This window comes from Equus asinus, chromosome 3 (assembly GCF_041296235.1).
Source record: "Equus asinus isolate D_3611 breed Donkey chromosome 3, EquAss-T2T_v2, whole genome shotgun sequence".
NCBI classification, from domain to species: Eukaryota; Metazoa; Chordata; class Mammalia; order Perissodactyla; family Equidae; genus Equus; species Equus asinus.
The window spans coordinates 69575224-69595822 of NC_091792.1; the positions used below are offsets into that span (position 1 = coordinate 69575224).

The 20599-nt window shown below is 57.7% G+C and overlaps 2 protein-coding genes across 5 annotated transcripts; one reads left to right on the forward strand and one right to left on the reverse strand.

The window, feature by feature from the left end:
* Window positions 1–671: 671 nt before the first annotated feature.
* On the forward strand, window positions 672–3817 carry NUDT18 (nudix hydrolase 18). Its single transcript, XM_014867115.3, has 3 exons — window positions 672–953; window positions 1804–2017; window positions 2266–3817. Exons 1-3 carry the CDS (start codon window positions 792–794, stop codon window positions 2859–2861), a joined length of 972 nt encoding a protein of 323 aa, XP_014722601.3. The 5' UTR covers window positions 672–791; the 3' UTR covers window positions 2862–3817.
* A 965-nt stretch (window positions 3818–4782) lies between these two features.
* Window positions 4783–18028, reverse strand: FHIP2B (FHF complex subunit HOOK interacting protein 2B). Of its 4 annotated transcripts, none has more exons than XR_011502055.1 (17): window positions 17898–18026; window positions 13961–14039; window positions 11745–11917; window positions 11097–11201; window positions 10879–11001; window positions 10429–10653; window positions 10129–10325; window positions 9717–9825; window positions 9446–9522; window positions 8928–9117; window positions 8258–8403; window positions 8029–8157; window positions 7794–7859; window positions 7413–7556; window positions 6919–7059; window positions 6623–6723; window positions 4783–6396 (listed from the first exon to the last, which is right to left on the reverse strand). XR_011502055.1 is itself a non-coding variant. In XM_070505233.1 (17 exons), exons 1-17 carry the CDS (start codon window positions 17940–17942, stop codon window positions 6258–6260), a joined length of 2214 nt encoding a protein of 737 aa, XP_070361334.1. In that variant the 5' UTR covers window positions 17943–18028; the 3' UTR covers window positions 4783–6257. The 4 variants fall into 4 exon arrangements, 3 of the variants coding, with proteins under 3 accessions (XP_070361334.1, XP_070361332.1, XP_070361333.1); XM_070505233.1 differs by having other exon boundaries at window positions 7769–7859; window positions 17898–18028; XM_070505231.1 differs by lacking the exon at window positions 17898–18026 and adding an exon at window positions 16991–17267 and having other exon boundaries at window positions 7769–7859.
* Window positions 18029–20599: the final 2571 nt, after the last annotated feature.

The window sequence follows — 20599 nt, forward strand, 5'->3', positions numbered from 1 at the left end:
GCGGGGCACCCGCCGGACACCGACCCAGGGCTGGGCCTGTGCGTTCCAGGCCCTCTCTCTGTCCCAAATCCCCTCCTCCCATCGCCAGCCACGCCTTGACCATCCCAGCCCCGCTCCCTCCCTCCTCGAGCGCCTGTCACACCCCCTACCCAAGCCGATCATTTAGCACTTGGTTTATAACCCTGAGTTGACTTTTTATTCAATGTCTTTGTCCACCTCCCCAACTAGATCAGAATCTCCTCCAAGGCAGGAGGTGACATTTCAGTACATATTTAGTGAAGAAAGAAGGTTATTTGGGAAGTGATCATTTCAAACAATGCCGTGGTACGTTTAAGGCAGAAGTCGGACAGTGGGTCCTAGCCGCGGCCCCGGGCCTCCGTGACGTCAGTGGGCTTGTTGTGACGTCACCGCCGTTGGACTCTGCGGCGCTCCGCAGCCTGTAGGCGGGATGACGTCATCGTCGGAACCCGCGCAGACAAGTGCTCGCTGGAGGAATTAGCGAGGCCGGCGGCCGGATCGCGCGGGGAGGCAACCGGTGGGGGAGGGGCCGAGGGAGAGCAGCTGCCGGGCGGGGGCCGCAAGGCTCGGCCGCGCGCCTGGCGCCCCGTGCGGCCCGGCCCCGCCCCGCCCTGCGCCGGCTGCCGCGGGCCAGCCAATCCGGACGGCCACGGCCGCGCGCAGCCTCCCCGCGGCCGGCTCGCCGAGAGCTTCCGCCGCGCCCGCGCCGGCCGGCCTCGGGGAGGGGCAGGCCCGCCGACCGCGCGCCCCGCCTGCCGGCTCCCCGGGGCGCCATGGCCTCGGAAGGCCTGGCAGGGGCGCTGGCGGCCGTGCTCGCGGGCCGGGGCCTGCGCGTGCAGGGCTGCGACTCGGGGCCGGCCGGGGAGCCGCTGGCGCCCGCGCGGCTGCGGAAGAACGTCTGCTACGTGGTGCTGGCCGTGTTCCTCAACGAGCAGGTGAGCGACGCGGGGCAGAGGACCTCCGCGTGGGTGGCGCTTCCCAGTTTTGCAAAGCACTCTCACTTACGCTTACATCCTGTGAGGCCCAGCCCTGCGACTGTCCGCTTATGCAGAGGAGGAAACAGGCCCGGGAGCCTGTTAGTCCCGTCCCCCTAGGCCTCAGTTCCTGGAGGGGAGGGCTGTCTTATTCCTCTTCCTTTCCCCGGAGTCTAGCGCAATGCCCGCTGCGGAGTGGGCTCTCTTAAATATCTGTCCAGTGCTTCAGAGACCTCGCCCGGGTCCCGTGGGCGGTAATGGCACAACCTGCACCTACACTGACTTTCTGACCCCCTTGTGATGCTCTTTTTGGTGCTGATCCCTGTACGAGTTGCTGTAACAACAGCTCGAAGGGGCCAGGGCCGTGGATAGGAGTTGTAGGGGGTGGGGGCATGTTTCAAAGCCCAGTGTGGGGACCGGGCGCAAGCAGTTTGTAAACCGCGGACGGAGGTGAGAGATACACAGTGACACATGCAGACACGAATCGTACAGGACACATGGCAGCTTCACTGAGGGGCCTGATCCCCAGCCCCTGAAGCAGCTCTCAGGAGTCTCACTCAGCCCCTTTCTAAAGTGGAAGTCTGAATGCAAAGAGAGATGAATTACAGAGCGAGACAGCTGCAGCCCCCAGCCACACAAGGGCCAGTCCCCCGAGGGCTCAACCGTTTGAAGGTGTCCTCAGGGAAGGGGGTGTTGGGCGACTGTATCTGAGATACGATGTGGCCCCAGGACAAGGGAAGCCTGCCGCTGTGCTGCTCCCCGGGAGCTCGCAGCCAGGCTGTGGTGGGGTGAGGATCCTCTCTCCCCTCAGGATGAGGTGCTACTGATCCAGGAGGCCAAGAAAGAGTGCCGTGGGTCGTGGTACCTCCCCGCAGGGAGAATGGAGCCAGGGGAGACCATCGTGGAGGCGCTGCAGCGGGAGGTGAAGGAGGAGGCCGGGCTGCAGTGTGAGCCTCTCACATTGCTGACCGTGGAGGAGCGGGGCCCCTCCTGGATCCGATTTGTCTTCCTTGCTCGCTGCACAGGTACGGCCCAACTGGTGGTAGTGTGGGCAGGGGGCAGCTGACCTTTCCCCCAGCTTGTCCTCAGGTGAGATGAGCCCCCATTCTGGCTGCTCCAAGCCCGGCATCTCCAAATTCCAGCCTGAGGACTTCACTCAGGGCCTCCCCCTGCCTCAGAGCTAGAATGCCTGGGTGGCCATTTCCTGTGCCAGGCCCAGCGCTTCTCTCAACACAAACCCTTTTCCCCACCCCATGCCCCACATCTCCCTCAGGTGGAATTCTCAAGACTTCTGAGGAGGCAGATGCAGAGTCCCTGCAGGCTGGCTGGTACCCACGAACCTCCCTGCCCACCCCGCTGCGCGCCCATGACATTCTGCACCTGGTAGAGCTAGCTGCCCAGCATCGCCAGCGAGCCAGGCACCCTCTCATCCTGCCCCAGGAGCTTCCCTGCAGTCTGGTCTGCCAGCGGCTCGTGGCCACCTTTACTAGTGTCCAGACAGTGTGGGTATTGGTGGGCACAGTGGGGATGCCTCACTTGCCCATCACTGCCTGTGGCTTCACCCCTGTGGAGCAGAGAGCTAGCATCAAGATGGCTGTCCTGCGGCTGCTGCAGGAATGTCTGACCCTGCAGCACTTGGCAGTGGAGACCAAGGGGTTGCTTGGACTGCAACACCTGGGCAAAAACCATACGGATGGTGTCTGCCTGGATGTGCTGGTGACGGTGGCTTTTCGGAATCCAGGCATCCAAAATGAGCCCCCCAAGGTGCGGGGCGAGAGCTTCTTTTGGTGGAAGGTGACGGAGGAAGACCTACAAAGCCAGCTCTTACAGAGGCTTCAGGAATCATCTGTGGTGCCGGTCAACATATAGGAAGGTGCCATCAGTGGGCACGGAGCTGGGCATCTGTGCTCCCCTCCACCGTGGCTTTGCCTCCTCGGAGGGAGGCAGGAGGTTGGCAGTCAGAGATCTTGTTACATTGGGAGCAGGGTGGTTCTCCTGGCTCTCAGGGGGACTTCCCTCTCTCCTCACTGTGGAGCACGTCCCTATATTGCACCAAAAGGGACAGTGCCTTTCACCAAGCAAGGAGTCCAGAGCTCAAGGACCCAATTACCCTGAGGACACAGTGAGGGCACTGCTCCCTAAGGGGCAGTGAGAACTTTCTGAACCTGAGATGGCATTTACTCCTCATCTCCTGGGTCTGCCTGCCTTGGTAAAGCTCTACATCCGGATTCACAGGCACTTAGAATGTGGAGCAGGTGCTGGGGGAGGCCTCTCCCAGGGAGTGGGCCCCTTGCTGAGTAAATGGGTGTTGCTTACTCTGCCTTCCCACCTGGCCTGAATGTCTCTGTGGGGAGGAGGTGAGCAGGAGGGGACCTGAGAAGCTCCTCCCCTTGTCTCACCGACAGACTTCTGAGACGGCAAGCTGTGGTGCAGGTGATGGGCAGGTGGGCTTCCTGCTCCAGCCCATGGGGGCTCCCTTCCTCTTGCCTGCCAAGGAGGGATGTGACCACATCCCCAGAGAAAACAACTCTAGCCCCTCCAAGGTTTGAGCAGCATGAAGGCCAGGACAAGCTTCCGCTGGGCGAGGAGCTGCCCTGCCTCTTGCCTGGTGTCCCTCCTGGGGCTCCTCCGATGAGAGCTCCTCGTGTTGCCCTCGCGTCGCTCCCGGGGCCCACAGGCTCCTGCCTCTGCCTTGTTACAACTCTAGCTCAAGCCAGACCCAAACCCTTTATTTCCCCTCAGTTCAGCTTAATCATAGTAGGAATTATTTTCTTAAAAGAAGAACTTTATGAAAATTTAAGGTAAAATCAAAGGAAATGAACAAATACTGTGTGCTACTCACTGCCTCTCACGTATGGATTTCTGATCCCGAGCAGGGAAACATGGGACTGGCCTTCCCTTCCAAGGCAAAGTGCCCTCCACTCTGGCACTGAAGGACCAGGTCACCTCACAGGCCCCTCCCAGCCCCTCCCTCCCTCTCTGGGCTGCCATCTTGTCTTTCTGGGCTCTGGGGCTGTGGTGAGAATCCTTTTCTCCCTTCGGAGGGCATCTTCCAAATGATGGAAGCAAGCCCTCACTTTGGCTCACTTCTCTGCGTGTCTGAGGGGCCCGCCAGTCCAGAGCCACATCGAAGACCGATGATCTTTGCTTCTATTATTTAGTCTATAGTAGTCTTCAACCCTAGGTGCCCAATTAATCACTTGGAGAGCTTTAAAAACAACTCTGCGCCCACCCCTGAGACGCGATTTAACTGGTGCGGGGGCGGGGCACTGGTATTTTAAAAAGCAACCGAAGTGTTGCTCACGTGCACCCAGGGGAGAGCCACTGATCAGCCCTCTCTTGAGCCTTCAGCTTGCCCTGCCCTGGAGTGTTAGTGACCCCCCTCAGAGGATCCCCACCCCCATATATTTAGGGACAAGGTTTTTACAGTATCAGGCTCACTGTTCACCACAAAAGCAGTCATACAACTCACAACATGAGCACCTAAAAATGAGACTTGCATAGAGCTGCTCCAGATGGCCCATTCCCTCACCGTGTCTCTGAGTTGTAGGTAAGCTGAGCAGAAAATGTGTTGTCTGGCCAAGAGAGGGGCTGGTCCTGGCAGGCGCTGAGGAACATCAGATTTGCATTGCCAGAGCCTGTCTGTTTACCAGCCCCAATACATGGCCCCCCTCCGCTCTAGTGATGGAAAAGGAATTTAATTTGTCTTCCTTGGGGCAGAAGATGGGCCCGAATTAGCAGTGGAGCCCTGGGCAGAAAGACACGAAGGGTGGAGACTAGGGCGGCCGTGTCCACGGAACCACATTTATTGCCATGCTGTGTAGGGGGACACTGTGCAAATGCTGACGAAAGGCATCGAGGAAGGAGGAGCTGTGACTCCTGGACGCTTGAACATTGCTTAAATGTCTTCGGAATCGAAGAGTCCAGCCCCAGTTCCCCGACTGAGCTCCACTCTCCTGTCCCACACCAACACCCACGTGCACACACACGCATGCATGCACATGCTCGGTGTCCTTCAGAGCAGCAAAGTCCTCCCCAGCTCGGAGGAATGCAGGAGAGAGAGAAGTCATTGAGTTTCTCTTCTTTCATGTCACCTCTTGGCAACCTGCGGCCAGCTTCTACAAGCGGCATGGGCAGGAAAAGGAAGCGAAAGGGGCTCTGGCCTGCTCCTCCTTGCCCAGGAGCCAAGCCAGCAACTGCAGTCTTGCTGTGAGGTAATGCCTGGCGCCACCTGTGTGTTCCTGCAGGTCGAGACAGATTCGGGCCGGGTGGGGTGGCAGCCCTGGCCATGGAGGGCATGCAGGGAGAATACCATGACTGGCTGCCTGTGCCCCAGCCGCTCCCATCCAGGCCTTGGGGGCCTGTTGTCATTGGGCATCCCGGCCTCATCTGTACCCTGAGCTCCCTTGCTCCCCTAGAAGAATGTTCCACTGAGAACACTGGGGGCTTGGCAGAATGCTGAGGGCGAGGCCTGGCCTCCCGGTCTCTGAGCCCCTCTGCCCAGGTGTTGTGGACCTGCTGAGACAGGTTCAGAAGGCGCCAGAGAGAAAGCAGCTGGAGCAGGAGCCTGGCACCCAGCCCCCAGCTCCCCAGGCCCTCTCCTGCCCTGGCTGCAGCTGCATCAGGGCTCTCATTAGCAGCTGCCCCCGCCTGGGTGCGGAGCATCTTTGGGCATTTGCCATGAGGCGGTTGGGAATTTTGCAACAGTCTCCAGGAAGAGGGGGCTTCCCCTGCCGCCCACTGCCCCTTCCCCAAGGGTTAAGCCAAGACAGGAGAAAATACGTCAAGTCTCAGCAGCAACTGTGGTACCTAGTGTGGCAGAGACAGCTCCATGCCCCCAACTCTCTGGCCTGTGGTACTGATCGGCCTCAGAGCCATCAGCTCACCCCACCTCGTGGCCCTGGCATTGAGTCACAGGTCTTGGCCCTGGCCACAAATGGCCTGTAGGGGCAAGTGATAGGCACAGAGGGTCTGGGTGCTCACCTGGCCATCACCCAGCTCCCCTGAGAAGGCCCTGAGGACACCATTCTGCCCAGGAGGATATCTCAAAAGAATGCCCCTTGGTTTCTGGTACCTTGGAGACCCACCCCCTAAAGCCCAGCTTGGTGTGCCCAACGAGGCAAGGTCTTCTTGAGATAGCCTGGGAGCCTCCCAGGCTGAGGCCTCTGGGATGCAGAGGAGACAGTGCCAGTGGCACTGCCAGATAGGAGGCAGCTCTTGGGCAGAGATGCAGACAGGAGTCTCTCCTCCTGCCATGCTCCTGGCTCAGACATGCCCTTCTGAGGGTGGGGAGAGGTGCACGTGAGGACCATGTGGGGGGAACTTGACAAAAGCAATGGCAGCCAGCTCCTTGCAGAATTCCTCAAGTACTACCACGCCCTGAAGGAGGGTCTGGTGGTCCAGCCTGAGGGAGAGAGTGTGGGGGTCATGGCTGGGAGGCAGCGGGAGCTGCCTATCATGACATGCCAGTGTCCATGAGGTGTGACCCAGTGGGAGACACCTCTCAGTGAGGACAGAGCTCAGCAACGGGCCCTCCTCTGCCCCCAGCCTGGTGCCTCTCCCCGCCCCAAAGCACCCCATCTTCCCACCGCAGGGCTCTTCCTGGGGCACCCACTTCCTCAGTTACTTACTGCTCCCCAGGGACCTGACCCATCAGCTGCTTGCGCACCAGGAGCAGTTTGCCTGGGAACTGGGGTACCCTCTGAATTCTCTGCATCAAGTCCCCGATCACCTTGAGAGGAACAAGAGAGGACTGAAGGGGGCCCACTGGACTCCCAGCCTGGCTCTGCTGCTGCATGGGGGTGCTGCATGGTGCTTTCCCCTAGTGCTGGCAGGGGTGCTCACTTCTACAGCCCCCAACTCCCGACCTTGTGCCCTCCCTTGCTGCCTCCACCACTGGCACGCTCCCTGGTCCAGGCATCCTTACCCTGACAAGGACTGAGAACAGGCTCCTGCAGCCAGGGGCCAGGTTGATGTAGGGATCCAGGAGGTACTCGTGGATGTGGGGGTGGGGGAAGAGGGCAAGCCGGGACAGGACTGAGGTCACTTGCAGGTTCAGGCTGTATGGCTGTAAGGAACATGGTGGACAAGCCGAAGGTTGGCAGGGGTGGCGAGCATTTTTGCACTCCCCCATCAAGGCGCCTCGCCAGTGTGAACGTGTGTGGGGGTGGGAGACTCACGTGATGCGAATGTGTCATGGATTCCCTGAGGCTGAGGGCCAAAACGTGTTAGGGCGTGTAAAGCAGAGGCGAGATGGGCCTCCTGCCTGGGGAAAGGGTGGGGGGACTGTGGAGCTGAAGAGCCAAAAATGACTCGACCCCTGTGGCTGAGCCCTGCTCTCCTGGAGGATGCTGGAGGCACCAGCCTGGACTGCACCTGTGGGCCCTGGCCTTGTGGTGTGGGCCCCAGTCCTGTTGGTACCTGTTCCAAAATCCGGGACATTCGGTCAAACAGCATTTGGAGGAAGTGACCCTCAAAGAAAGGCCTTTCGGGCTCATGGGGGTCCAAGGGTGTGAGACTCTGAGGCCAGCCCCAGGGGGCGACTCGGGAGCTGCATTCCTGGAACTGAAACAGGAGGGAAGAGTTGAGGAGGTAGGCCCAGGGGTCAGGGGTCAAGAGGCCCCACAGAGGGGCCACACAGGAAGGATGGGCTCAGGGCTCTTGGCCAGAGCTGAGAGCACCTTGTGCAGGAGAGCACAGAGAGAGAAGGCGGAGTTTATCAATCCCACAGCTTTGAGGGACAGGCAGCGGGTACTGGCAGAGACCTCCACACTCACCAGTCCGTAAGCATCATGGACGTACGTGTCATATCCGGTCTCCTCCAGGAAAGCTGAGGTCTTTGCTTCCTCAGGAACTAGGCAGAGGAAACTGAGAGACAGGACCTTAGGTATGGAGGGGCCCCACCTGGGCCACCCTGCTCTCCCCTGTTCCATCTCCAGCCCTGAAGGAACACTCCCACCCTGGCTGCACCCCATCCAGGCTATGGCCAAAGATGGAACAAAACTCAAGAGGCTCAGCCTTCCTGACCTGCTCCTACCTGTTGACGATCTCGGTCACTGCTGTTCTGCCATCTGAGTTGGTGGCAGGGGCCGGGGGAGGTTTTGTGGAGGGTTGAAACCCGGAGTCGAGGAAGCCGTCAGTGAAGTAGGGGTCTTCCTCCAGATCTCTGTGGCACCAAAGGATGAACGGCTAAGTCTGGAGGTGCTGAGGGCCAGGCTGGGTCCTGAGTGGCCCGAGGCCTCCCAGAGGTGCCGGGTTTCACTTACAGGGTGTCCTCGTAACTCTCAGGCTCCGGTGAGCCCCGGGCCACATATGGGCGGCCCTCGAGGTTGCATAGGATCAGGCTGCGGATGATCTGCTCATGGGGCTTCTGGAGCAGCTCCTCAAACAGCCGCAGTGTGGCGACGCTGATCTGGGGCAAGAAAGGGTCAGAAGGACACCTCTTCCCCACCCTGGCTTCTAGGGGTGCCTGGGAATTGCTTACCCAGAAAGAAAAGTCTCCCTGGAGGGGTCATCTCCCCCGGCCAGGGGTTAAGGTGGCAGGTTTTGGGGGGTCTGGGAACAGAAGTCTGGCCGGCCCCAGTTCCATTACTAATTCGATGTGCATACCACTCTCTGTGCCTGTTTCCAAGTCTGGAAAATGGAATATCGGCCTCATCTAACTCAGAGTGGCTGTCAGCCTCAAACAAGCAAAGTGAATATAAAAGCAATTTGCAAAATATTAAGCGCCGCCACAAGTATGTGATCACAGAAAATTACTGTGTGGCAAAACCAGTCTGGCTACCAATCACCACGTCACTGTTTTAGCCGGGGGAGTTTCAATGCCTCAAAGGTAGAACCACCTGGAAAGCTCAGGAAAATGGAGAGAAACTCTCAGGAAATCCCTTGGGCAAGGGTGGGTGGGAACAGGCAGAGACAAGGGCCCTCACTGCTCACCTCATCAGAGAGATGGTCACAGTGCCCGATGAGGTGGGAGCACAGAGTGCGGGGGCTGTCCTCGGGGGCTGCGGCCTGCTGGTCGGGGCCCAGGAGGAAGGCCACAGCCTCCCGCAGCAGCGCAGCGGGGCGGAGCTGGCGCAGGATGGCCGTGAGCAGGGCAGTGGACGTCAGCACGCTCTGCTCAGACCTACGTGGAGAGAGCACGGCGTGGGGCCTGGGGTGCCCAGAGCCAGGTGGTGAGGAGAGACCAGAGGAGTGAGGAGTGAAGGAGCATGGCTCACTCCCCATCCCTCCTGAGGTCCCGGAGTCCAAGGGCAGGAGGCCTTGTTAGCCCACATGGCTCGGAGACATGTGTGTCAAGGGGGCAGACCTGGCAAACTTTAACTGATGGAGCCCACACACTCATGTGACTTTGGGCAAGGGGGTGCCTGGCCTTAGAGACAGGAAGGGCTTGGTGGGGTGGGTGGTTTGATCCAGACCATGGCCGCACCCAAGGGAACTGGACATAAACTTACACGTGCAGGAGCTGGGGCTGCAGAATCTCCATGAATAACTTCTCAGCCACAGCCTTTGCCAAGGCATCTGCAACCACCTGGCACCAAAGAGCACGCCTTAAACACATTTTCTGCTGAGAAATAACTGTGTCCTTGCACAGCGTCTAACACAACAGGCGGAGGGTCCCTGCTAACGCTGGGCCCTGCCTGGCTCCTGAGAGACCCACTCAGCCCTCGAGATGGAGACAGCCAAGAAAGCAGGGTGAAGCGGGGGCACCCACCCCCTGCTCACCGGGTGTGCCTCTGTGACGAGGTGGTCGCAGTAATCAAACCAGCCCAAGAAGGCAGCCAAGGCCTCCTTGCCAGGGAAGGAGGCCTCATCAGATGGGGCGCTGGGTAACCTGAGGAAGAGGCGGGAGGGGCTGTGAGGCCTGCCTCAGGGATGTCTGGAAGGTGGGCCTTTTCTCCCTCTGCCCTGGAACCACTGTTGCAGGGTGGGAGGGTGTCCAGTTCTACTGGGGGCTGTGTGGGCAGAAGCAAAAGTGATGCTTCCCTTGAGGGTGAGAAGGCCCTTGGGGATGGGCTTAACCTCGGGAACAGGGTGGCCAGCAGAGGTCCCCAGGCCTCCTGGAAAGCAAGAGGATAGGTGGGGCTTCTAGCCACTGCAGATAGATGTAGCCCAGCCTCCCCTGGCCAGCGCCTACCTCCAGCTGATGCCCTCTAACGTGGCAATGTCCGCAGGGTCCAGGAAGGTGGGCACGGAGCGGTATAGCCGGCACAGGTGCTCGACAATTGCAGGGCAGCAAGGGCTGCTCTGCACCAGGCAGGTGGCGGCTGCCGGGGAAGCCACGCTCACCAGGAGCAGTAGGTTCTCCTGGGCCTTCAGGGCCACCCGACTCTTCTAAAGGATAGAGGGACAACTCCAGGACATGCATCTGAACCCCCAAGGCCCTCCTGGCAATTCGCCCGCCCCATCCCTGCCCGCTCCGCCTTGGCACTAGCACCTTGCTCTTGCACAGCCCAATCAGGGAGGTGATCAGGCTGCCCTCCCCAGGCCCTCCATCTGGCTCCTGGGTCTCAGCAGGCAGCTGGGTGGTCAAGGCCCGGGTCCCACAGGAAGCCCTGTCAGGAGCCTTGCTGTGGGGGTGCTCCTTGTCTTTGACGCTGGCTGCCTCTCTAGGCAGGGCGGAGGGTTCTCTGGATGCTTTCTTCCTACTGACAATCTTACCCTGCAAAGGAGGCCAGATGAGGCCAGGTCATGGTGGAGACCATTCCCCAGGATGTCCCCTTGGGAATGCAGGACGTGCTGGCCGTCAGGGCCTCAGCATGGAGCTGGAGAGGAAGCTGCCTGCTTGCCTCCCCTGGTACCTGCTCCATCCTTCCGCCTCCACAGAAGCGGGGGCTTGCCCTGGGGTCTGGGACCTCCCGCTCCTGTTCCCCACAGAGATGCTCACTTCCAGGATGTAGGTGAGCAGGTCTGGATCCTGCTGGATCTTGGAGCAGAGGACAGTGGTGAACTGTGCCTCTTCCTTCTCTGTGAGGGATCCAGGAACTGTCCCACCAAGCTGGAGAAGTTTCTGGAAGGGGAGCAGGATAGAAACAGAGAGGAATGGGTGGCAGGGAAGACAGGGGCCCAGCCCCAGACCCCCTCGTTGGCTCCCTGGCCCCTCACCTGCACAGGCCTGTGGACGCTGAGGTAATGCAGGAGCGGGTGCTGCACCTGGGCCAGCACCCTGCTGAAGAACTGGAGCACCTGCTGCCGCATGCCTGGCGGGTACTGAGGGCCGGGGACAGAGGTGAGGCGCAGCGGGCCCTGCGGCTCGCCCCCCACAGAGCCAGGGCACGACCACCCTCAGCACTGCTAGGAGGGTACCTCGTCCTTCCCTGTTTGAAACTGGCCTCCCCTGTGCCACCCACCCGCTCCTGCTGTTTCCCTCCACGACCTGGTCATTGTGGAACATGCTATATGTGGCTCTGACTGCCCTGCCTCCCAACTAGGATTTCTGTCTGTTTTAGTCACTGCTGTGTCCCTAGCGCCTATGACATAGCCTGGCACGTGGTGGGTCCTCTGTAAGTCTTTGCTGAACGAATACTGACTGAATGAAAGGGAGCATTTCCTCAACCTCAACGACAGCGAGAACAGGACTCCAGAAGCCTCGCGAGGTGGTGGGAAGTTCTAGGAGACACAGCCAAGGTGACCCCCGATCTGTGTCCACCCCGCCCCAGTGTTCAGACTGGGAGGGACACAGGTAGCAGAGCCTGGAGCCCAGGGGCCCTGGCTCAGGGAGGAAGGCTCCAGAGGCACCGGGGTCCTGCCCACCTCAGCCTTGCCCAGCGTGCACAGTGTCTCCAGGATCTTGTGCTGCAGCAGGTACTCCAGACAGGGCCCCGCCTCGCCGGCCGCTGCCTGCTGCCTCTCCTCATACACCAGGATGTCCAGCATCTGCTTCAAGCGCCAGGGAATATCCGTTTTCTTGGCTGGGGTGTTTTCATCTAACGGAGATTCAGACAATGAGGGTGAGTGGGGTGAAGAGGGGCACTCCGCCCTGGTGGGGTCCAGCCCGAGGGGCTGTCGGGGAGCGTGGAGGCTGAGGGCAACCTGGAGCGAGGCCAGGTTAGCAGTTTGCTTCAAACAAAGCACAGAGGAAATGGAAGTTTACAGTTGAAGCCTCTAGATTTAAAAAGACAAAAGACCTGGCCAGGCCCAGGACACAATTCTCTGACTGAGAGTGTATGCATGCCCTAGCACTTTATTAGAGAGCAGCAGCATCATTTTCTCTCCAAACCCTGGGGCCTACAGAAAGGTATGTTTCCAGGGCTGCAGGCCAGCTCTGGGCCTGAGTGAGAAGCTGTGGGCTCAGGGGTCTCTGTCATATAATTTAGAAGCCGTTTTCTAGTTGCTTCTTGACAGATAACCTCCTGGAGTCTGCCTATGTCCCTTTTACACTCATGGAAGGCAAGAGCCTATTTTTAAAAAGCAGAAAAAAGTCCGTGCACAACCATGGGTTCAGACTCGAGCCTGCTGCGCTGTGCTGAGGTCCTAAGAGAGAAGCTGGTGAGTGGGGCTTTCTAGTCAGAGTCTCAGAGGGTACAGCATTTCTATAAAGAAAGGGGACTGGCCTTGGAGCACCTCCGAGTTTTTCTGGAAAGCACAGGCTCTTGAGCAAGGCAGCCTGCCTCCTCCACCTGCACTCGGGTCTAGGGAACATTCTGGAAATTAACAGTTGGGCCCTGGTGAAGTCCTAGGCGGACCCGAGTCAGCTGTGGATCTCTCCCTACTCTCCTGGTAGACTGGGGCTCTCTGTCAAGAGATCTTCCACTTATAAGATGAATAAGTCATGGGATGTAACGTACAGCAGGGTGACTATGGTTAACAATATTGTATCACGTTTGAGAATTGCTAAGAGAGCAGATCTTAAAAGTTCTCATCACAAGAAAAAAAATTTCTAAGTATGTGAGGTGACACATGTTAACCAGACTTACTGTGGGGATCATTTCACAATATATCCATAGACTGAATCAATGTATTGTACACCCGAAACTAATACAAGGTTATATGTCAATTATATCTCAGTAAAAAAAAAAAAAGTCCAGTCTCAAGCAGTCATTCTCAACTAGGGGTGATTTTGCCCCCGGGACACTCGGCAATGTCTGGAGATGTTTACGGTTATCACGATGGGGAAAGGGTGCTGCTGGCATCTAGTGCGTAGAGGTCAGAGTTGCTGCCAAACATCCTACAAGGCTCCCCACAGCCCCCACAACAAAGAAGGATCCAGTCTAACATCAACAGTGTCAAGACTGAGGAACCTGGTCTAAAAGAACACTCAGAGGGCCCCAAAGGCCACTTTTCAATTTCTTGGGCTGGCTCAGGCTGGAAATAAAGCCTGTAGGAAAGGGGTAGGCTGGAATCAAACCCCTGTCTGAACCACGAGGTGGAAAGCTACGGATCCAGGACAGGGTTACCTGGCAACCAGTGTGTAGCCACCAATACCAGCAGTCAATCAGATCCCGCCCCCTGCATGAGCGATCCTGATGGGCCCAGGTGACCTGAGGCTTTGGCTCTCTGAGGCTTCAGCTAGGGGACAAGGACCCAGGCCCCGTACGCACTGCCGCTGTGATGGCTGTTCCCTTCCTCCCCCAGATCACTACAAGGGAAATGCCCTCTAAGTTGGCTCAGGGAAAAGAAGAACTTATTCAAGTTCTTTTCTTTTAATCAGTAAGCCCTGGGCACAGGCACTTGTGGACTGAAGGTCTGGACACTCTACCCAGCTGGAAGCTGGGGGTGAGTGGAGCTCAACCTCTGCCTTACGGAGTCAGGCCAGTGAGACCCCTAACCAAATTGTCCCCACACTCATTCACACAGCTCCTCTCTCAAAAGGTCAGGGTGGATGGGGCCAGCCCCCACTCTGAACTCCTGGGCAGTGGATGTCACCTTCCCCAGGACACCTGTGTCTCTGAGTTGCATGGTGACCCTGCCCACACCTTCCTCCCTGCGCCCTGCAGGGGTCCCCGGGGTTGGGGAACACGAGGCCCCACCTGTGCTTTCGATGTAGTAGTGTGTGATGCCCTTCCAGTGCTCCACAAACGCCCCCAGCAGGTCGATGCTGGGCTCCCGCTGCAGAGAGAACAGAGACAGAACCTAAGTGGCTGCCATGGTGATCATGGGCTCTGCCACACCTGGCACTCATCAGAACAGACATTCCACCACCAACTGAGTGTCAAGTCAGTGCTGGACCCTGGAGGAGGGACTCTGATCCTCAGTTCTCAAAGGAAAAAGTAATACATTTTCTCTAGGACACATCTGTATTGTCTCCATATCTTGCCAACAATTTCCTGGCACCTGTCCCCAGACCCCCCGTCCCTCCTGGAAATGCTGTATTCCTGCTACATGCCATGATTCCACAGCCCCTGTCCCGCAGGAGCCATGAATGTTGTTGGGGGAAACAGACACAGAAACAGATCATTTCAATACAACATGGTTATGCTATAATAAAGGTACACAAAAGAAACAGGAGGACACCCCAAAAACAACAAAATCAAAATGATACAGATGGAAAACGTGGCAAAGACAAAGCTTTCAGTTCCCTCTCAATCTGAGAGTCTGCAAAAATCTGTGTTCAAGGCCGTGACAGGCCCAGTCCAGCCAGATGGGCAACACCAACATATCAAGCCAGCGCCCTGCACGTCATGTGCTTGCATCTTTTGTCCAAGGCCGCAGGCTGAGCACCCCAACTCCTCCTGAGCCAGCTCTGCTCCTCTCCATACCTCCTCTGGCTCCTTCTATCAGCACCAGAGAGGCAAGCCCTAACCCTCACCCTTTTTTCAGAAGTGCTCTCTCCATCTCCACGCTCTGGCTAGAACTGGCCTTGAACTGCTAAGTACCACTTTCCCAAAAAACGTCTCCAATAAAGGGCATTTCTTCCCTTTCCTTGCACAGTAAATGTCTGCAGGAGAAAAATGCATAATCAAATAGTCCCTACCCACAGATGCTCATTTCTCCCTCCCGGTGTTGGCTCAGGCCGCTCCTCTGCCCAGGAGGCCCTGTCCCCTACACTCTTCCAGATGCTAACAGTCCCCAGGGAGGTCCCACTAAGGGCCACCAGCTCCACAAAGCCCTCCCCAAGGTTCCTGGACACGTCTCTCTAACCTCATGCTGTCCTCCACCACAGTACTGAGTGCCTACTCCTCAAAGAGTTTATTCAGTGACTGTCTTCTCAGTGCCTTCCATGCACAAGCCACTACACGAGACACCACGAGCAAGGCAAGGATGGTTTAGATCCGGTGCATGGAGATGCGAATACGAACACCCCCACTGTAGTGTGAAGACACAGGAGAGGGGGAAAGTGACCTCAGGGAAAAGAGGGGTCACATCTCACAGGCTGGAACAGAGGAGGCTTTACTGAGGTTATGCTGGAACGAAACCTTGAAGAACAGGGTCTGATTTCAACAATTAGAGATGAAGGAAAGACATTTCCTGCAGAAGGAACTCTGTAAAGTGTGTCTGGGGCAAGGATGGATTGACAAGTGTGCAGGGCCGGCCTTGAATGCCAAGCCAAGAAGTCAGGATATTCTTTTGCAGGCAGTAGGGAGCAGGTCAACGACACTTCCGAGCAGTGTTTTAGGAAGAGTCAGCTGGCAGCTGGGTGTAGGAGACGAAGGCAGGCAGAATGCTTAGAAGGACATTACAACAGGAGGAAGAAGCAATCACACTGAACCAGAGGACTGGCAACACTCCCCCCGACACTGGGCTGCTGGGGCACTCCTGGCTCCTTTCACAGTGAGTTGTGGGGGTCAGGACCCTTACTGGAGCGGCACCTCCCACAGTCGTTCCAAACACGCTGTCCACACGGGACAACTGCACCTCATCGCGTTCTCTGTGATACTATTACTGTGGGCTTAGACGGTGCGCCCCCTGCGGGCCAGGGCTCTGTTCCAGATCTCCGCCTGCCCCTCAAGGACACTGTGCATAGCGACTACTCATTAATAGTTCCCAAACATGTCAGCCCACTCCCAAGGCGTCCTTTCCACAGTTCCTGACTCTTGGAAAGGGCTCTGACCCTTGATCAGCACTAGGATTATCTCACAGTTCTGTGATGGGGTCTCCTCTAGCCTCAGAACACATCTGTAGTCTCCTAAAACCCAAGCTGGGCTTAAACCAAAAAAGAACAATCCAGTAAGAACAGGAGAAACAGGAGAACACAGGTTAGCCAGCAGAGACCGTGAGAAGAAAGCAGAGACATAAATTTACCTGAATCTGTAATTAGCTACTGTAACTCCAGACCAAAAGAGCTGTACCAAATGATCTACATTTAAAGATATTACTTTTTGAAAGAAGCATAATGACTGCTTTTCTGTCAGAGATGGCAGGAAGGAGCACTCTCCCTCCTTAACAAAAGTCAGGCAACCTGCTGGGGTCTTAACCTGGTGACCCAGTCCGGGGAAGACCTATGCCCAAGATATGGGGGTGGGAGGAAGGAGGGGGTCCCACCTCTCCTGACCTCCCCTGGGACCAGATAGACTTCTAGAGCATCGTCTATACGTTATATTCTGAGGGGCCTAAAAGATCTCCCTTCACCACCACCACCTCCTCCAGCCACTGATGCTGAAATGCCCGCAGTGGAAGCATCAGAAATTGGCTTCCCAGGGCTGGGGCACAGTCCTCGTCTGTCCGTCCACTCTCCTTGTGTGAGGAGCTTTCCCCAGAGGTATGAAGTGGCTTGGCAGATGGCTTTCTAAGATGACAGTTGTTTCGATTGGGGACAGGGAGGAGGGGAAGGAGAGAGCATTTTGGAACCTCTCCCCGTGCGATGCCCGGAGGCTCCTGGACAGCAGGAAGGGCAAGGCTGGGGGAGGGGAGAGGAGGTGGAAGGAGCAGAAGCTTCTCACTGTTCACAAGCTTGCTTTACAGCTGAGACTGTTCTCATTCGCAGAAGCTGATTTTGGGGGTGGGGGGGGTGTCTGGAGGAAGGGGTGGGATCTCAGCTAGTTTTTCCTGAGAGAATCTGACACACTAAACTGGTCGACTAGGGGGAGGGCTCATAGGACGAGACAAAGAGGAATAGTTACCTTTACAGAGGGATTCCTGGCACGGTTACTTTAAACAGAAGGCACCCGGCCTACCCTATGTAAACCGCGCTTTCATCTTGCTGAATGAAGCGAAACCCAGTGGGCCCCCTCTGACCAGCCTTCAACCCCAACAGAAAACGGCAAAAACACAAACTCCTCTTCCCCACACGGCTACCAGGCCCCACCATGCTAGCCCCTCCTGCCTCTGGGTCGAAGGGCTCGGGCTGGTGTGGCGTGACAACATTCCGGAAGCCACGCTTGTACCCTGCAACAGGCTGTTCCTGGGCTAGGCGCCCATCCACCCCTGGACTCTACGTCCACCCTTCCTGGGGCCGCGGCCGGCCAGCCAGCCAGCCGGCCAGCCAGCCAGCCAGCCAGCCAGCCGGGGCCTGCGCCTCGCGAGCCGAGGGCGCGCCCGCGCCGAGCAAGGTCTCGGAGTCGCCTAGGGCTCCTTCGAGGGGAAGGGGCAGCTATTCTTTAAGCCCAGGTGACCCGGAAGGGAGGAGCATGGGGGAGCAGGAAGGCAGACAGAGGCTGGGGGAGGGGACTTTGGGGGAATTTCGGAAAGAAACTATTGGGTGACAAGGGAGCATTCTAGCGCAGAACACAGAAGAGCTTGGGAATTGGGAGGGACTCGGGGCGCAGGAAAAGAAACAGGGAGCAATTTGGGGAGAAGGGTTAGGAGCTAGAGCGATCCGCAGAGTAAGCGCGACTGGGAAAGAAGCAACTGGAAGCCGGGCGCGCTGAGCGTAGGGCCGCGACCAGGGAGAGGAGGCCCGGAGCGGCGCTGTGACCTGGGGGCCCTGCCGGCGCCCCGCGCCCGCCCGCCCCCCCCGCGCCCGGCCTCGCCGCCGCCCCGCGCCCCCCGCGCCTGGCCTCGCCCCGCGCCCCCCGCGCCCCGCCTCACCGCCGCCACGGCCTCCTGCAGCAGCGCCCCGAGCCGGCTCAGCATGATGGCGGCCGGGCCGGCTCCCGGGCGGCGGCGGCAGCGGCGGCGGCGGCGGGGCGCGGCCAGGGAGGCGGGGCCGGCGGCCCGGTCCGCGGGGAGCAGGCGCGGGCCCCGCAGGGCGAGGGGCCCGGGGCGCCGCCGCGGGGGGCGCGTTCCAGCCGCGGGCCCTGGGAGCCAGGGGCCGCGAGCGAGCGACCCTTGGAGCAGGCGAGTGGGACCGGGAGGTTCTCCGTGAGGAGCGAGGAGGTGTGCGGGTTCCGTGGGTCTCTGGCCGCCACCCCCTGTCCAACCCCGCAGCCACTGGCCACGTGGGGCTGTCGAGCCCTGAACGTGCCAGGCCTCCTGGAGATGTGCCGAGTGTGAAGTGCACCCCGATTCTGGAGACGTAGGACAGAGAGAGAGAAGGTAAAATACCTCTCTAATGTTTTCTATTGATTACACGTGGACATAGTAATATATTAGACTGGTTTAAACAAAGTACATTGTTAAAATTAACGGGGCTGCCCGGTGGCACGGCAGTTAAGTTTCGCACGCTGTGCTTGGCAGCCCAGGGCTCACCCACCTGGATTCCCTGCGCAGACCTATGCTCGCTCATCAGGACATACTGTCCCAGGCGTCCCACATATAAAGTAGAGGAAGATGGCACGGATGTTAGCTCAGGGCCAGTCTTCCTCAGGGGAAAAAAAATTAACTGCACTCGTGGCTTGTTCCTTTAAGTGGATACTGCGCTGGTCCAGAGGCCTGGGAGAGGAAGTGATAGTTGGCCGGTTTGTCCCTTTTAGCCTCACCAAGGAAAGAAACAGAAGGTGGGCTCACCGGGGAAAATTACTGCCAAGAATTACACAGGCAGCCCCTCAACAAGAGCAGGGTTTCCTGGAATGTACAGAGCACCAGCCTTAGGGATGGGGCTTTCTAGAAGTCAACTCTGCCAGTTTAAAGCCCGTCCCCGACCCAGTTCACCTCCCTGCCCATAGAGGAAGGAGACTCTTGCTCAGGACAGGGCTGATGTCTGCTCAAAAGGTATTTCTGCTGACCGCTGACAGCATGTGATGAGAGAGTAAGGCATTAAGGGTCCCACCAGGGAAGCGGGTAGCCCCTATCACAGACCTGTGGGACTTAGATCTGTGGGATCTCAGGGCTTCGCTGCACCAGCCCTGCCTTTTGGGCCCCATGCACCAGTTAGGCTGAGGCCTAGTAGACAACGCTGTGCCCAGAGTTGACTGTGTGCTGTGGAGTAGAGCGTGCGTCCAGACAGCCCAGGGGGTGGGCTCTGGACCTAGCTAGAGCCAGGGTTCCTCTGAGCCAGGCTGCGCTTTCAGTGGGACCGCAGTTCTCCCACTGCCGCTTGGGGAAAATAGACGTTTTCAAAGAGTTCACCTGCACACGGGCCCTGGTGAAGAGCCCTGGGAGAGGAGGAGGCTTTTAAGCCGAAATATTTGAGAACAAAGGGAAGAAAGAAGCCTGTTTGTGTGTTGAGAATTAACCCAGAATGTGGGAGAGCTGTGTGCAGCCCGGCTCGCTCCTTCCTGGGCCCCCTGCCTCAAGGGTGAGGGGAGCGACCCCTGGACTGAATCAGTGTTCCCCTCAGCGTGCTTCAGGGAACGCTGGGGCATGGGGGAAGCGCATCAGGAATCCATAACCTTTTATTTGCCTGCTTTTAAAATTTTATTTTGAAAGCTCTAATAAAAGTCAGTGGACACACTTATATGTGTTATATGCCAAACGTATGTGAGCCCACTGACTGATGGGTTTAAACCCTGCCGCCACGGAGCTCGTTTGGGAGAAGACCTTTGAATAGAGTGTCTCCTGCTGTCAGCCTAAGTGGAGGTAGCAGGCTACTGAAGAGCCAACGGTTTGGAATGAGCAAGTCGCTAGCCCAGAATCAAGGAGAGGGGATGCAGACGCCGCCAGGCCACCCCACTCCACAGGAGTGGGAACCGATTTGCACACGTGTTTAAACCACCACAATTTTGTAACAACTTATCTGTGTGAATCAGGATTTTCTCCATACTGTGCAACCAAATACAGTAATAAATTAGACCCTGCCCTTGATAAAAGAGCAACTGTCACCTGTAACCCTCGACTTAAAGCTGTTTTCTTCATCAAAGCTTATTTTTTAGTCATCATAGCTTCTTTGTTCTCATTGATTTTCATAATAACTATAAAATTCAACTCATAATAGTAAGCTCTAATTTTTACAGTTTTGCTACTAAAAATATTTGGAAACTACTGGACTAAATAATCACCAGGGTCTTGCGTGTGTGCGTGCGCGCGCTCTGGGGAGAAGGCGTGCGGAGTCTCTCCCTAAGGTTTGGTTTTAGGGCCCAGCTCCACCCTGAGTCTGTCTAAATCTCAGGAACTTAAAATCCTCCAGGACTGAACATCCAGTCTGCCCCACTACAGACATGTCCACTGCTCAGCGCCAAGCCTGTAGACGCTCTGTAGACGCGGGGGTGCTGGCCTTGCCACCACTGTGCCCCTTGTGCCAGAACAGGGTAAAGCACTTGCTGAGTGCCCGGCTCGGACCACTGCTCTCCTGCCGCCCTCCAGGAGGCAGCTGTGCGCGGGAGCCCTGGGCCAGGGCCTGCGCTCCTTCTCCACTGGCAGCTGTGTGTAGCCTCAGGCTCCAGATGAAATGTCTACTCCACAGTGTCCTCATT